General features: G+C 42.2%; 1 protein-coding gene across 3 annotated transcripts in view; it reads right to left on the reverse strand.

Annotated features, from left to right (window-relative positions):
- DCBLD2 (discoidin, CUB and LCCL domain containing 2) overlaps positions 1–16,985 on the reverse strand; it is a 529,217-nt gene that overhangs the window by 295,085 nt on the left and 217,147 nt on the right. For all 3 annotated transcript variants that reach the window (XM_069204886.1, XM_069204888.1, XM_069204885.1), the window contains exons 4-5: positions 14,242–14,293; positions 7,089–7,161 (exon numbers count right to left, since the gene is read on the reverse strand). In XM_069204886.1, coding sequence (XP_069060987.1) covers positions 7,089–7,161; positions 14,242–14,293 — 125 coding nt within the window. The remainder of the gene's footprint in view (positions 1–7,088; positions 7,162–14,241; positions 14,294–16,985) is intronic.

Below are 16,985 nucleotides of genomic sequence, written 5' to 3' on the forward strand. Positions count from 1 at the left end.
AAGACAGATACTACAGTTAACCAGGATTTTCTCTCTCCTACAGGAACCCGAAACCCAACTGGGCAGGGCCTGAGGTACTGCAGGCCAGAACAAGAGTCTGGCGATCCCCATGAAGTATGTAGGCAAGCCGTACCTGCCCTGTATCTGCTGGTTTTTTGCCGTTTCCACTTGCACCAGTTTAAGTTTCTGCAACCTGTATATATAACTCCTTTCTTACATTTAAACAAAATAGATTACAGATATAAGCTTTTTCATATAGCTGGCTTTGCAGAGGTGAAAAACATATGTAACAAGCCAACATGGTTCCAGTATATGGGTGTCACACACAAAAAATATTAATCAGCAAAGTCTATTTGGAGGATATATATCTGTCCCAGAAACCATAATGTCAAGTCAAACAAATTGTAAATCCATTAAATTAAAATATTTGTTGAGTTCTAATAAGTTAAGCTTTTCGTGTCCGTTATATATGACTACTGTACTATTCTTTTAAATTATTATTTAATTTAGAAATAATTGGCAGGGATTTAATAACAGAAGACAGCGAATGGGTAAAACTGAAAACTCACGTCCTCAAAAACTGAAAACTCATGTGTTCCCTTATTTGTATCAAATCATGAAGGGTGACAGATATTGACTAAAGCACATAGTAATAAAAAAGTTATCAACTTAAAAGATTAATCAATTTCACCACATGGAAAGTATTCCCTTTCTCCTAGTCTAAACAGCTTAATGTAGCCTTTTATCCAACCCAGTCCGCTATTTTTTAAAGATCTGAATGCCTGGAATTCCATATTTACTATTATTTAGTTTACCTTTGGGTCCTAAAAAACACTCCGAAATTTGAAGGTATCAGTGAACAAGTCATGTTTTCCGTATTGTTGTTAATATTTATGAGCTTCCTAGGCTTTTTTATCCTCCACATAGTGAACGTGTTCTGGGGTTTACAAAAACTATGATCACAGGTCCATGCTTATAATCAGAAAACACTGCACTTATTAATTTCCCAACTTTAAAGTCAATTGTGGCTCAGTCCCATCATGACATTGGAATTCTGTACTAAAAAGCCTGCAGTATATAAGCAAGAAACTTGCATGCATCATAACAATATGCACTATTTGTATTTACTATTACTATTACTATTTAAGTACTTTAAAGGCAAATTAATGCTTTAAAAATAAATCTGGAGAAGTGCTTAGTGAAACAAAATATTTGAACTTCAAAAGAATCTGAACTAAAGCTCTGGCAAACCCTATATGTTTTGCCTATGCACGGGGAATTGGCTTTGTCAATATATTTCAGCCATGTTGTACAGCAAGGCAGTTGCAGTGGGACATGATAAAAATTACAAAAGTAAGCACTATGATGCGACCAGCGTTTGCTGCATCACAGAGCTTTTTTCAATCAAGATAAGACAATAGAGGGGGCCCCTTTCTGGTTCAGGCAACAATGGGGATGGAGGGCAAGCAATAATGACGGGTTGGGGAGGGAGGAGAGACAAGTAACAACCAAGAGAAGGAGTGCAATCAACAACCACAGAAGAGAAAGCAAAAACAACAGGAGGGGAAAGGAGGGGAGGCAAGCAACAGACAGAAGGTGTGAGGAGGTGCAAACAACAATGATGGGTGGGCAAGCGACAATGACGGGAGGTGAGAGGGGGTTGCAAACATTGGGAAGGCAAGCAATTATGGGAGGGAGCGATTATGGGAGGGAGGGCAAGCAACGAAGGAAGGCAAACAATGACAGGAGGCAGGTGAGAAAGCAAGGATGACAAGGAAACAAAGATGAGGAAAGCAACAAGATATAAAAGTAGCTCAATTGGAGCACGAACAGCAGCAGAACACTAACAAAGCAATTAATCAGTAGTTGGTTCATGCTCCAGGGAAGGGACAAACACACAAAACTAAAAGGTGACCAATATGCACTGACAGATGAGAAGCAAGGACATTACACTGGCAATAAAGCCAACAAATGGTAAACTATATGCAGGCTTCAAACCCCTCTTAGCTAAGACATTCTCTTAAACAATAGGGCGTGCTCTGCTTCAGGTGAGACCTAAAAGAAAGTTCTTCTCTACTTGATAGACTTTCACGTGACTAAATTTGATTTACTTATTTTTGGCAGCCACAAAAATCTTACAGTGGGTTTGAAAAATCAGAGATTTCCAGGTATCAGCCTGCACCCTCCACTTCACCCCTAAATCTCTAATCGCAACCTGGATTCAACCTGCAAGCCTACAATCAGTATGCCCTGGGTTGAGGGTAATGTGCCTGTGCACATTTACCTCTGTTTTTGTTCTCAACATGCAACACATTTTCCCATAGGGAGTACACACTTCCCAAAAATAGAGTTTGGAGCACAATCTTCTGCAGTCTGTTCATCCATTTATAAAGTCAGAACTATAGTTCCCAGCATGCAAAGCAAAAACCTGGACTGAACAGGATGCGCCTGGGAAACAGAGAGCTCTTTATTTAGAGCTCCAAATTTGAAGGATCCTCTAAAGTGTTGATCGTGGCATGACTTGTTTAGACTGGCAAGACTTCATCAGCATTCAGTGCTGAGACAAATTAGGAGATCTAGTTTATGTTCTCAGATGTGAGAGCACGGTGAACAAGTACTGGAAAAGCCTATTTGTTGCACCTTTGTGGCCTACTGGCTTTTTGTCAATGTTTTTTAGTCACAATGCTAAATATCTGTGATGCTGTGCAATGTAGCTAGAGAAAAAAATACAAAAAAATAAAAAAATAAAAAAACTTTGATACACCGACCAGAGCATTTTATTATATCGCTTTTTCTTAATTGCTGGCTGGGGGCATCTACACCCTTAATGTTGCACAGCCTCACTTCCTGTGATTAGCCTCCAGGCAGCAATTGAAAAAAAAAGCTATATTGCAACCAACACTGGTTGCGTTATACAGCTTTTAAGAAAAATAAATAAATACTTTAAAAAACATGTGGCCTATAGACAGTGTTGCAACATGGTTAAAACTTCGAAGAGGCAATAGCTCGCAAAGGTGGGACATACTGGCTTTGCCAATGCTTGTTTAAAATAACTTTCTTCCATGAAAAGCCTTTGCATGTCTTTGGATGATAAAAAGATGGCATATAACACAAGAGCAGATATGGAAACACCCTACCTATCCTACAACCATATCTTTTTAGTCAAATTGCTTACCAGGTATCGTTCCTGGTGCAAGCAACCCTGTGTTTTTGTTGATCCTCACACTTCATGATGTCATGCTTCATCATCGGGTCTCATCCTCGTCCCCATCAACAAGAATGGGCTCTACCATATTCCAGGAAGCACTTTTGCTATGTAAATCTAGGCAGGGTCTACTGTAATTATAGATAAATATACCTAGAGGACATCAAGGTATCCCTTTATTCTGGTGCCTCTGGAATGGCTAAAACTTAGAAGTTCTGGAGTGTCAGAATAAAGTGTAACAAATTATTATACCCTACTTAGTCAGTCAACATGTTTCAGCCCTTCGTGGTTAGGCCACTATGGGTCCAGGGGTTTCGTAAGGGCCACTATGCAGATAGCCATGGATTATTGTTGCCAGATCCAATTTGGCCAGTCAGGGTAACAAAAATAATGTGCAACACTGAACATACGTGGCCTACTTGCCTGGTTTTCCTATAGGAGCACTCATTAATATGACTCTGTTGGCATTTTTCGTACCCCACTGGGACAAGCGATGGCATGCCCCTGCAGCTAGAGTCACTCCAAGGGTGTTGTGCCGCTTGAAATACTTCTATTCTCCTCAGCTTTGACTCCTGTGTCCCGAGGGGAGATCCCCTAACATAATTAAGACTCAACTATTCAGTTAACAAGCGTTGGCAAAGTCAGTGGTTCTCACCTATGCTGGACCCATTATAGCTCTTTCTTTTCTGGTTTAAGGGGGAGGAAGCTAGCAACATAGGGGGTACAAGGGAGGAGCAAGCAACAACAGGGTAGAAGGAAGTTCGGAAGGGGTGGTAACAACAGGCAAATAACGATATGGGAGGGTAAAATGGGCAAGCAATGACCCAGGAATGGTGAAGCAACGAAGAAGGGGGAGCAGGAGAACTTGAATCAACGACGAAGGAAACAAAAAGGATGAGGAAAGCAAAAAGGAAAAAGTACCTTAATTTGAGCGCAAGCAGTGGAAGAGCACCAATAAAGTAATTAATCAGTACTTAGTTCATGTGCCATCAAAGGGACAAGCACATGAACAAGAAACAAACAAACTAGGAAGCAATGAGATGCAAGGAAATGGAAGTGACTATGAAGCAAATCTAAGGTAAGTAATGTGCAGGCTCTAACCCTTTTTATGTTTTTTTTGTTTTTGCTTTATTTTATTTTTTTAACAAAAGGATCTTGCAAGCAACAGTGCGTGGGCTTTCTCAAGTGAGATCTGAAAACGGAGTCACTGTTCTTTTCCTGATTTATTTTGAGTGCAGGAACAATTGGTGACTTGATACCCAACACCGCTCTACTACTCAGACTAGTCTCAAGAAGCATGAGGCTTGGAAGGATGCTGGAATACATATTTTGGTTGCAAGGTGTAAGAACTTGAAACCTAGCATATAACATAAGGATACAAGAGAGAGTAACACAAGGACAATATTACAAATAGGAGTGTGGGTAACTGTAACATACCAACGACTAGTCAAAAAATGACTGAAGTTTATAGAGTTGGTAAAGAAATCGAGTACATCAGGCAAAGTGGATTGATAATGATTTATCAAATACAACTATGAGAGCGTAATCATGTGATGTGTGAAGCCCGTAGAGTTAATTTCTGAACTGATATTTATTTATTAAGTGCAACTACAAGACTAAAAAGAGATGCAAGAGTTTGGGCATATTCATTACTTCTGGTGTGTTCTGTGTTTGCATTAACAGATATTTTTTTAATATACAAGATCTCTTGAAGCGCCACATACGAAATGCACTGAGAACTTTAAACATGGTCTTATTATGCTTTGGGAGTATGGAATTTGAAAACAGTTGAATGAAAGGCTAAATACAATATAAGAATCTAAACAACAAACATGTTTGCATATTACACGTTTGGAAGAAAGAACCAGGAATGGCACCGAACCATGTGGAGTTAGGAAAGCGGCGGAAAACAGAAAGAAAAGAGGATTATTTAATGAAGTGAAGAGGGCAACAACGTGCTGGCTCCCTTCTAGGAGAAAGTAACCATTACTTGGATGGAGTCCAAACCCTGAAGAAATTGGTGTGGCCCTGATGACCTAAAAAAATGGAATGCCCAGTGATCTGAGAGGTCGAAACGCGTTGATCTATTAGGAATGAGGAATGGTTTTGAATGGCCAATGATCAAATAAATTTGGCGACGTTTTAAAGTATTAGGGAACTGAAAAGAAGGGAATAATTCACAGGAAATTTTGCCTTCCTCATGCAGTAATGGGCGTTTGATGAACTCTTTGGAGCTATCCCAGGAATTAACATTGGGGTTAGCTACTGTCTGTTGATTAAATCAGGGAAATGACTAAAGGAAGGTTGAATTGCATAACTTTCAAAATAAGGCAATGTGTACATATATGTCATTTTTATGTGTTGTGTCTGTTTTCAAGAAGGGAAATGAGGTGATGGTACAAAAAGATAATGTGAATTGATACATGTAAAAAAAGGAAAAATAGTAGTTTACAGACAGGATTCATGTACTGCTGTGTATTAAAGTGATTAAGCTATAGCCAGTGGGGTTCGCTTGTTAGTTTCGCTAAACAAAAATGGATGCATACTTTCTGAAAGACGATCAACATCAGAGATCAGTAAGAAACTAAAAGAAGCAGATTTGTTTGTCACTCACTCGGTTGGTGTGGAACAGAATCTGGGAAACACATTCAGATCTGGAAAGGAGTGAAGGTTCCTCCATAGAATTTTTGAGGGAACAACAGGCAAATATTATTGGATTAAACTGGATGTGACTTCAAGATTTGTGAAGGTCAACTTTAGCACTCTCCTGAAAGTATTTTTCGAAGAGCGCCTTAGACTAGCAAAATAGTACAACACTGGCAAAAGGTGCACTTGAGAGCACACTCGATCATGGGTGGGTAGAGTTTAAAGGCTCCCGTATGGAGGATTTGGGGTTCTTTCTAAAACAAAAAATAGAAGTTAACATTGACAGAAATGGTGTACTGCAAATCACATAATGTAGGCAACACAGGCTAAACTGGATAAAAATGAAAGGTACTTTTATAGCACTGCAAAATTTATATAGCGTTTCTTTCCATAAGTGGGTGAGGAAGCATTTATCTACATGGATAGCATGTTGCATAGTATAGGGTGTGTGGTTCGAGGTCTGTTGTCTTTGCTTTGACCGTATGTCTAAAATTGTTTCAATGTGAATGATGATGACCGAGACGGGGTTACTGTGTTATAGGACGCAGTGCATAGCAATGTAATGGAAGAAGTGTGAGCGAGGGTCACGCAGTTACGTTTCTTGAGTACGCTGGCAGCTTTGAGCAGCTCAGCAAGCCCCTTAATCGTGTTTTTATGATCTTATTAAAGTTATTTGGTGATACCACCGGACCCTGCCCAAGAAAAAGAAAAGAAAAACGGAAGGAAATAAACATTTTAAAGCATATTGGGCCAGCTTCGTGCATCAGAACTGGATAGGAATAAAAAAAGAAGTTTTCGGAGGGGTTTAGAGATCCCCTCCATCCCCGAAAACAAACCGTAAGGCAAGCTGAAGCAAACCCTGAATTTAAAAGCAAACATGGCCAGTTGTAGGAGTCAGAAATAGATACAATTTAAATGTAATTATCTTGTATATGTTCCTCCAACTCGAACATCACCCTTGTCGTATGTGCCCCTTCTTACACTTCTAGCAACATGGTTGATGTAGGAAAAATACTCCAGTAATAAATAGGTAATTTGAACACATGCCCATTATTATATGTGATGATGTGCCTGCACCACCGGCTACAAGTGCTGCATGTTCGACCTGTGTTGTAGAAAGTATGAGTAAAAGGAAAATCATCCTCTCTGTAAAGAACTCTTACGTGAATAGGCCCATAATTCAGATCATTTGGAAGGGGTATCACAAGACAGATAAAGCTAAATACACTTTACTTACATCTCTGTATCCATGAGGACTGGTCCCAGAAATATCGCCAAAGGGAGTAAGACAACCAGCTGGGCAGTATTTACTATAAAAAAAAAGGAAAAGAAGATAAAAGAAAAAAAAAATCTAAATGACAATTCAAAACAGAATATAGAAATCCAAAGTATCTTACAGTACTGTATGAAAAATACACTTTTCCAACTTTAAATATAATTACTTGATGTGCAGATCTCTAATCTGAAAAAGATACCATCTTTTTTGGACACAGAGCTTTTCAGAGTTCAAGGACAACATACTTCAATATAACAATATAAATAATCAGTACCTTGCAAAATTACCCCTACTCTAGAAAGGCTTTTCTTACCGAGAAAGGAAACGCAAGGACATGCCAGACTCGTTAATGAGATCAGGAGCTAAATCATACCTCATAAATGTGAAAATAAAGGATTAATCACAAAAATAAATCGAGGAACGATTAAGAGGAAAGTCGTAAGAGTACTCCCACCAAATCTAGGTTGAAACTGTTCCTGCTTCGACCTGTGGTTTCCCAAATTGATGGTTCTGACAGAGGTGTGGTGATACCAAAAATAGTGGTATACCTGCTGCTTAATATAGACTAGTATATCCAATACCATTTCAAGCAACAACACTTCTATAGACAAGCATTTGTCAAAGCAAATAGGTCTCGCCTATGCAAGAACTATTGACTTTGCTAATGTGTTTTAGCCATGTTGTACATCAGCGCAGCTGATGTTCAGCATGGCAGAAAGTTTGCAGCCTCGAGGAGAGTGGTGTGAGTTTTGTAGAGTAGCGTGACTTACAGTGAGGTGGCGTGGAGAGTTGTTTTATAGAGTTACTTGGCGTGGAGTGTCGTAGAGTGGCAGAGTGGCAGAATGGATTGTCGTAGAGTGGCACTGAGTGTTCTAGAGTGGAGTGGAGCATCGTGGCTTAGAGTGGAGTGCTGTTGAGTGGTGTAGAGTGGTGCAGAGTGGTGCAGAGTGGTGCAGAGTGGTGCAGAGTGGAGGGTCATAGAATGTTGGGTCATAGTGGCAGGGTCAGTGTGTCATTCAGTGGTGTAGAATGGAGCAGCTTAGAGTGAAGCAGTGCAGAGTGTCAGAGTGTGGTGGAGTAGTGTTGTGGCAGAGAGTGGAATAAAGTGGAGTGGAGTAGAGTATTGTGTTGTACAGTGAAGGGGCACAGAGGAGAGTGAAGTGTTGTAGAGTAGAGGGGCGTACAGTGATGTAGCATAGAGTGGAGTAAAGTGTCACAGTGTGGAGTTAAGTGCTGTAGAGTGCAGTGGCACACAGTGGAGTGCCTAGAGTGGAATAAAGTGTTGGAGTGGAGTAGAGTGTCGTAGAATGGAGCAGCATAGAGAAGCATACAGTGGAGTGGAGTGGAGTGGCGTGGAGAGGAGTGGCACAGAGTGGAAAGGAGTGGCCCAGAGTAGAGTGGAGTGGAAAAGAGAAGAGTGGCATGGTGTAGAGTGGCATGGAGTACAGTGCAGATGCTTGGAGTAGTGTACAGTAAAGTGGCATAGGCTGAAGTGGTACATAGTGGCTCTGTGTGGAGTGAAGTGGTGTAGAGTAGCACTGTGTAAAGTGGCGTAAAGTGCGTAGAGTGAAGTGGCAGAGTTGAGTGGTGTAGAGTAGAGTGAGAGTAGAGTGGCATGGAGTGCAGTGTTGTAGAGTACTGTGACAGAATGCAGGGGTGTGGGGTAGGGTGGTCTAATGTAGAGTAGAGAGGTGCAGAATAGAGTGACAGAGGGCAGTTTATTGAAGTGCTGTAGAGTAGAGTGGCATGGAGTGCAGTAGTGTAGAGTTCATTGGCACGGAGTTCAGCGGTGCAGAATAGAGTGGCATATGGTGTAGTAGCGTACAGTGGTGCAGAGTAGAGTGGCATAGAGAGCAGTGGCGTTGAGTGTAATGGTGTAGAGTAGAGTGGCATAGAGTGCAAAGGTATAGAGTAGAGGGTTGTATAGTGCAGTAGTGCAGTGTTTTGGAGTTGCGAGGAATGCAGTGGTTTAGAGTAGAGTGTTGTGGAGTGCAGTGGTGTTGAGTACTGCAGAGTAGAATAGAGTGCAGTAGTGCAGTATGAGTGCAGTGAAGTAGAATGCTAGGCTGGAGTGACGTACAGTGGATCATAGTAGAGTGAAGTGGCCCAGGGTAAAGTGCAGCAGCATGGAGTGCAGTAGTGTAAAGTAGATTAGAGTGGTGTGGAGTGAAGAGTGCAGTGACAAAGAGAGGAGTGGTACAGAGCAGAGTGCATTGGCATAGATTGCACTGACACAGAGTTCAGTTGCACAGAGTGGAGTGCCCTAAAGTGGGGTGTTATAGAGTGCAGTGGCAAAGGGTGCGGTGGTGCAGAACAGAGTGGCATAGAGTGCACTGGCATGGACTAGAGTGGTTTAGAGTAGAGAAGCATACCGTGCAGTGGTGTGGAGTGGCACAGAGTAGAGTGGCACTGTGTAGCACAGCATAGAGTGGAGCTGCATAGAGTAGTGTTAAGTGGCAGAGGAGTGAAATAGTGTAGAGTAGAGTGCATTGGCTTAAAGCAGAGTTCTTCAATCTGTGGGTCGCGACCCCAAGGGGGGCCGTGGAGTCATCGGAAGGGGGTGGAGTGCACATTTGCCAGCCTCACTTCTGCCTCAAATGCAAAACATCTTTGCTTTGGAAAAAGAGTGGCTTCAGCTGAAATGTCATTCAGTGAGCCTCCTGTTAAGTGAAACCGAGGAAGGGGCGGACATCTAAACAAGCATTTTTGCTACAGTACCTAATTTACCTTAAAGAAATGCAAATATGCGCTACAAGTTAATCTGCAAATGTAAAGGGTAATCTACAAATGTAAAGGATGCTTGGGAGTGGTACTGGCTATAAGTGATTGAATCACTGGAAGCTTTGTGATGACAACGATTTATTCTTCTTGAGTGGTAGTAAAAATAGTTAACAGCTGACCTGTGAAGGGCATCCTTTAATTGTAATTGTATTTACATAGTGTTTACTACCCCTGAGAAGGTGTTGAAGGGAAAGTTATTTAAAACAATGTATTACTATGGTCTGAGTATTACTAAAATCTATATTTTGGGAGCACCATTTTATGGTAAAACGTTTTGCACATTTTGTAGTAGTCTATTTTATATTGTGTGTAATGCAAGTATAAAAAATGACTTACACATTGACAGTGCTTTTCTGACACAGGCTGGGCCTCTTAGCACTAAAAGTACTCGTCACTGTTCTCCACTGCACTAACCAAGATTTAATTATGTGGCTCTCTGGTTACACACGGAGCTCTGCAGTGCATTAACTAATAGGCGTTTCACAATCTACTACAGTGCATTTCCCACAGAGTAACAACTTTTTTAAATTTATTTTTCATTTAAGCTGCCAGTTATTTTATATGTAGCTACCTTGTGGTGAAAGACCTAAAAACGTAAGTCAACAACAGCAGCATCAAACTAATATAACCAGGAGTCAGTTTTTGCTAAAATAGAAGTGTTTGTTTTCATTTAGTTAAAAATAGAAACCTTTTTAGAAAAAGTTTGAAAGAAGAATAAGGGACCACTTCCCTCCCCTACAATTAAAGAAAGCATTTTACTTTGACCTTACAGTTCAGCCTTATTGACCGTAAGTAGTATGTTTTAATTATGATGAATGTTCAGCAACCTCCAGTTCCATGTAGTTGTAAAAGCCAATCTCGTTAGCATCCCATGAAATATAGGATGGTTCTCCTCAAATGCCATGCACTAAAGTTGCAGCTCGTGCATTACAGCCAATATACCCAGGCACACTGGAATTATAGGACTGTGCAGCGATTTTCACATAATTACAGATTTGCCACATAATCCATCAAGGTGTCACCTTCCCTTCCTCTTGCAGAAAGTTCCACGGGTTTTAGCCCAAAAGACGCACTCCAAAGGAAAAGCTGCCTTTAAAGGGCACATGAGTACAATTTGGGATGGGCTGCTCCATTGTTCAGGCAGACAGGCTGGCACTTGAGACAGAAGAGGGGAAATCAGTTGCCAAACCGGTTTTCCAGGGGTGTGCTGCCCCCTTGGTAGCCACACCTCTGGGTTGGGCTAGGGAGCTCCACTCACTGGGAGAGGGGTCCTGCCATACTGAGAATGGGCAGAGTGGTGCACCCAGGAATGCCGAGACTGCACACTTTACAGCAAGTGCTTATCAGGTGAGAGGGAACCTAGTAGCCCATTTCCTATCAACCGCATCCTGCCCTGAGGGCATTCTTTAATCATAAGTAGGGCACCCTTGGCACCCCAAACTCCGATCTTGTCTAGCCTGAAAGACTGACCTGCTGCAGCGTGGAAGAAGGACTGTGCCTGCTGTGTCCTGCTTGAGGAGAAGCAATCTCCAGAGCCCAGCCAAGCCAAGAGATTCCAAGGAAGGGTCAATGACCTGGCCTCTTGTTCACAGAACAGGCACACAACAGCTGAGAATCCTACCGCTGCTGTGCAGCATCAACGACCAGGATCTGATGCATTCACTGAGCCAGGGACTGTTGCTAAGGTGCAGCTGGGATCGCCAGAGAACAAGCTATCGACCCAGGAAGGAATGGCCTATAACCACAATACTTGGCGACCAGTAGTCCAGTGGCGACTGGACTTCTGCCATCACCAAGAGGACTTTGAGGGATGTTGACCCTGTGACCAGGACTGCCCCACACCGTCCATCCATGGACAAAGAGGAGTCAGTCTTTGAAGACCCTGCTGGTCCACCAGACAGGCTCCCTACCAACGTTTGTCTCCTAAAGTGACTCGAAGTGACTGCATTGTCAAATCAGTTGGATTTGCCAGTGCTTGTTTGCGATTGAGTGACAAAACTCGATTCACTTCATCTTGCAAAATCTATATCTCCAATTGATCTTTTTTGTTGTGGTGACTTAAAATGCATATAAATACAGTCTTGTTTTATAAACGGATATTGGATTTCAGTTATTTTGGTGCTGTTTAAATGCTTTACCCTTGTTCCTTTGTGTAAGCCTTGCTGCTCAGAGGTATACAAACCCATGGTTGAGCTGAAGGTTTAACAAACGAAACCTCACCATCCTAAATGGGTTGGGAAGTGTATTACAAGCTGAAGTTGCACAACCATATAATACACTCCATTTCCTCACAAGAATCACATAACAGAAGACAAAAAATGAACCCTCTTTAGCATGGCTACCTTGAAAATAGGATAAAAAAATATTACAACTATTAATGGAGTAAGGAAATTGCACAAAGTCCTTGGTTGCACTGCTGAGCTAAATACATTCACAGAAATCTAGGGATGCTTGGATCATTGGACAAAACGGGGAAGTCACAGCAGAAGAAAGAGTGAGATGTGGTACCACAGGAGGTAGCACACACCCCAATTGAAAAGACACGCATTCAAATAAGACCACCACAATAAGCATGAGCAATAAAGCCATAACAGCATAATTTGCAGTGGGATTACCAAACATCAGATAATGGCTCTGTGGCATAGTGCAGCAATGAAAATGCCCAAAATTCCTCTGAGGGTTCAGGAAGCACATCAGGTGAATAAGGTTTTTCAGGCTCCCAGGACACATGTAAATTGCACGTTCCTCTAAAATCCATGCCTGGTAATCTTCTCATAAATAAAGGGGTGTAGACATGCAAGTGGGTAAAGGTTACTCATCACAGTAATGCCTACGTATCATGTCCTCCAGTTGTACATCCCTTCCTTCATTCTTACTATGTCCAGGACATACCATAGTTGTCACCTCAGGCAATGAAAAGAGGACTAGGGTGAAAGGAGCTAAATGAGGTAGAAGATGGTAGAGCACTGTAATCTGTACAGTCTCTTACTCTCGGACTCCAGAGCACATCTCTTAAATTATTGAAGTTTAATGGCACTTGCTCCAATGTCGTTGAATAGGTGGACACAACACAGGTGACTAGGAATACAGGAATTAAAGCAATCAGTAACTTTTACTTTTTATGTTGAGTGCAATGGAGATCACGCATTCTTCCACATCACACCCAAGATATGGAACGACCTCTCTCTACACAGCAGAGCCGCCTCCTCACTTCTTGAGTTCCACAAAAAGCTGAAGACTAGGCTCTTCATATAAGCAGCTTGGAGACCACAAACCTACACACCTGCCTAAACGACTGGATACCCTCTTGGGCGATTAGTGCGCTATACAAATCAATATAACATAAAAGGAGATTGGAGTAGATAAACTGGAACTAAGTGTACCAATTTAATGTCTATGCACCATGAGGATTATCTATACGTAATGAATTACAACATATCACAATCATTTATTACTGTTAAAGCTTGTTGTGATGTGGTCTGATTGACCTTGTAAAGCTATTCACTGCACGCTTCTGGCAGTATAAACATGTTGTTCTTAATCACTTTACTTCCATAAGCCATTTTCTACGTCTTTTTCCCCCTTTATGATTCGAGGCTGACTTAAAGCATCAAAGGTAGGCGATTATCCAGTTCCAGTTAATGAGCCTGCTGCAGAGCTGTATACACAACTGGAAGGCCACAGGTTAATTTTCAAGTAAAAATCACTTGGAAATTCAATAATCTAAAGCCTATAAATGCAAATAATTGAGCTGAGAAATACTAGCCCCTGCTATTCACTATGATCCGAAGCCAGGCAACTAACTGCAATGAAACAATAAATTCGTTATAGGACAAAATTTGATTTTACAAGGTTAGTTTTTTTGGTTTATAGGTCTAATAAAAAGAACGTCATCTGCATCAAGCACAATTTTAACAGATAAATGTAACAGTTTCACAAGGTTTGTTCTCAGTAGACTTTACATGGTGGGCTTTTTATACTTATAATTCGAAACAGTGTTCTTTTTCTATTGTTGTCACAAGTAATGATAGTCAGCCACACGTGACATACAATGCGCAGTATTCCGATTCATCGTAAAACGTTCGTTTTGCTTTAGTCTCATTTGTACAGTGTTATAAAACTATGTGGTACTGTCTAAATAGACCTACTGTTACTTTAATTTGACTTTCGGCATTATCACATTAACTGGTTCACCAAAACCCTCATTTACGATTATTCATATAGTCTTGGTTCTGAAAAGAAATCCACGAGTAACTTGACAATTGCCAATTCAAAGACAAAAATGCTGACTTTCTTCTGCTACATTCAAGCGACCTGGACGTCAATCTCATACCTGTACTCAGGCTCTGAAAACCGACTTGCTTTTTCCAAACATGTAATGAGATCTAAAGAGAAAAAAAATAGAATTAATCATCAAATTACAGTTGACAACGATCTGCTGTCTTGACTCCAACACTTCGGAGTCAGCCCTTCCCTCTCTCATTGGAAACACGAGATGGAAGTGGCTGGGTGTGCTCATTTCTTGTGCTGGTACATGTAAGGATTCCACTTTACGCTGCCAATCAATGCTGCTGGGCATCCTCGTGACCAAAGACTTCCCAGGTGGCAGAGAGTAGTACTTAATATGTACAGGTGTTTGCCAGTGCTCGGCATCGCCCCTTTATTGTAAACACCAGCATGTACATAAGATAGTCCACCATGTGGTAACACGAACTACCTACTTATGAGTTGAGCGCATGAGCTTAACAATTAAATACATATGTAAAACATTCCAGTGCATCCATGCCAATCTTACAGCTGTGGGTCACCTAGAATTGCCCAGTCACATTCATAGGAGTGCGATGCTTAGTAGGAAGCATTTACACAGGCATGTCGCAGTAATGGCAGGTCCTGTTGGAAATGCAGGCTGTATTGACTTCTTGAGGAATACCTTGGGCCTTGTCACTTATTTTAAAATTAAGCGTAGAACGTTCATCAGTTGTAAAGGCCGCGTGGGTGGACCACACATACAGCACTGAAGCTGGTGCCCAGTGTGTCTTGCAGCCGAGGTCTTCATGAACAACAGACTGCCTAATGTTTTTCTTTGTGTATCGGCTTTGTGGCGCTACCTAGACTGTGGCTTCTATCTCAGCACAAAAAAATGAGAAAGGGGTTAGTAAACTGTGCAAGACAGATTTTCCAAATTGAAAGGTTATAAAGAAATTAAGGGCACAGACAGTTGAGTAAATCAGTTGGAACAAAAGGACAATAACTTGTTACACCTGAGCCAGTCTGCCTTCAGGATCAATTTTAGCACTGAGACCACATTAATGGAGGTTACTGGGTACATCAGAGGCACCCTCGATGAAGGGTGAAGGCAGTGCTGACAATGTTAGATCTGTCTGCGGACTTTGACCCGATCCCCCATTTCAGGCTCCTGGAGCGTCTCCAATCAATTGGATGGGAAGGTCAGGTCCTGAAATGACTTGCATCATTCTTGAGCGGTAGAGGACAGTAGCTAAGGGTCTCTACATTTTCTTCAGAGTCCCTAGAATTAACAGTGGTGGTGTCTCAGGGCTCTGCCATGAGCCCCACTCTTTTGAACATTTTTCTTACATAACCAGCATAGCTGGAGGAAGCCTTGGGGGTAAAAGTGATCTCCTATGCCAGCAACACATGATTGTTATTTTCCTCTAAAAAGGGAAGAGAGATTGCAGGGTAATCCATTAAATCGTGTTTAGCTGCTGTATTTGACTGGCAGACCATCAACCAATTGAAGTGCAATGAATCAAAGCCTGCCTGGGGGCTTATTTCATGAACTACACCTCCCAGGGAGGCCTATAACATGGCTTTCTAATGCACCACGAGGCACAAAGACTACAAAGGGCTCCTGGGGTGCAGTGAATCAAGGCCTGCCTGGGGACTCATTTCTCAGACTACACCTCCCAGGGAGCCACATCACACAGATTTCTAACGTGCCCGGAGGTGCAGAGACAACAAAGCTGTGAAGGGCTTCTGTAGCACATGATTGCGCACAGGACGCGCCCAGGGCGAAGACCGGGCTTGTCATCGCCCGGCAGAGGCTGGGCCAGAACCTCTTTCATTGAACAGTATGCCCCGACAGTAACCTTACTGGGTAAACCCTTCTTTACGAATACCTGGGTTCGGATTTTGCAGCCTCTTGGGTTCTTTGTGTTTCACTGTGAATTTTGTTTACGGAGTTCAAATTCATCATGGTGAAGCGGAAATTGACGGGTGTTAAAGACTCTGCCCCAGGGCTTCCAGAAGCAGCACCCTTGACTCTTTCCTGGCCCGGGAGGTCAGTGTAGTACACAAGGAAATTGATCTGGAGGAGCCTAGACTCTCCTTGGAGATGGTGGGTGGGCCTGGCTCTTTGCCGACTGAACAATCCACCCAACCAGGAGAAGTAGCTCCTAATGTACAACCCAGCCATGCTGATCAGCCCACCCCTTTAGCCCACTTTTTGCAACCCAGGATCATCCGATTGGGAGCTTCTCGCCAGATGTCTACAATAATAGTATCTGTCCACCCCTAGCGAAGAGAAAGCGCCAAACAAAACACACTGGAAACGCTAACTGTCTAATTCACACCATGAGTAATTGTGAATCCTCTGGGGTCGATCTGGCCACCCCTGCAGCATCTGTATGGGACCATGCCATTGGCAAACTAAAGGTTATCATTGTTCGAAGTGTGACCCCCCCCCTTTTTTTAAGAGGTTGTCCATCTTAGAGTCTTCTGTATTGGCTCTGACTAAATCTATCACTTACACAAATGTGAGCAAAAGTACCCCTCCTTCTCCAGGTATAAACGGATTGCTGAGCTCAGATCCAACCACCATTTCAAGTATACTCCAAAGCGGGTGTCCTGATTGTGCCGCTGCTGGCCGCACATCAGCCAGTTTGACTATTACTCAGCCCCACATGCCAAATGAGGTGACCTCTTTGACTGCTAACCATGATGGAAGTGGACCCTTCGCTAAGCAGGATAAACTGATAAATGGAGGAGTCACTGGGGAGCGGGGCCAATGTTGGCAAATGGGTTACCCACTCTCAATCTGCCACCTGACTGGTGTCCCTA

Source organism: Pleurodeles waltl, chromosome 8 (assembly GCF_031143425.1).
Source record: "Pleurodeles waltl isolate 20211129_DDA chromosome 8, aPleWal1.hap1.20221129, whole genome shotgun sequence".
NCBI classification, from domain to species: domain Eukaryota; kingdom Metazoa; phylum Chordata; class Amphibia; order Caudata; family Salamandridae; genus Pleurodeles; species Pleurodeles waltl.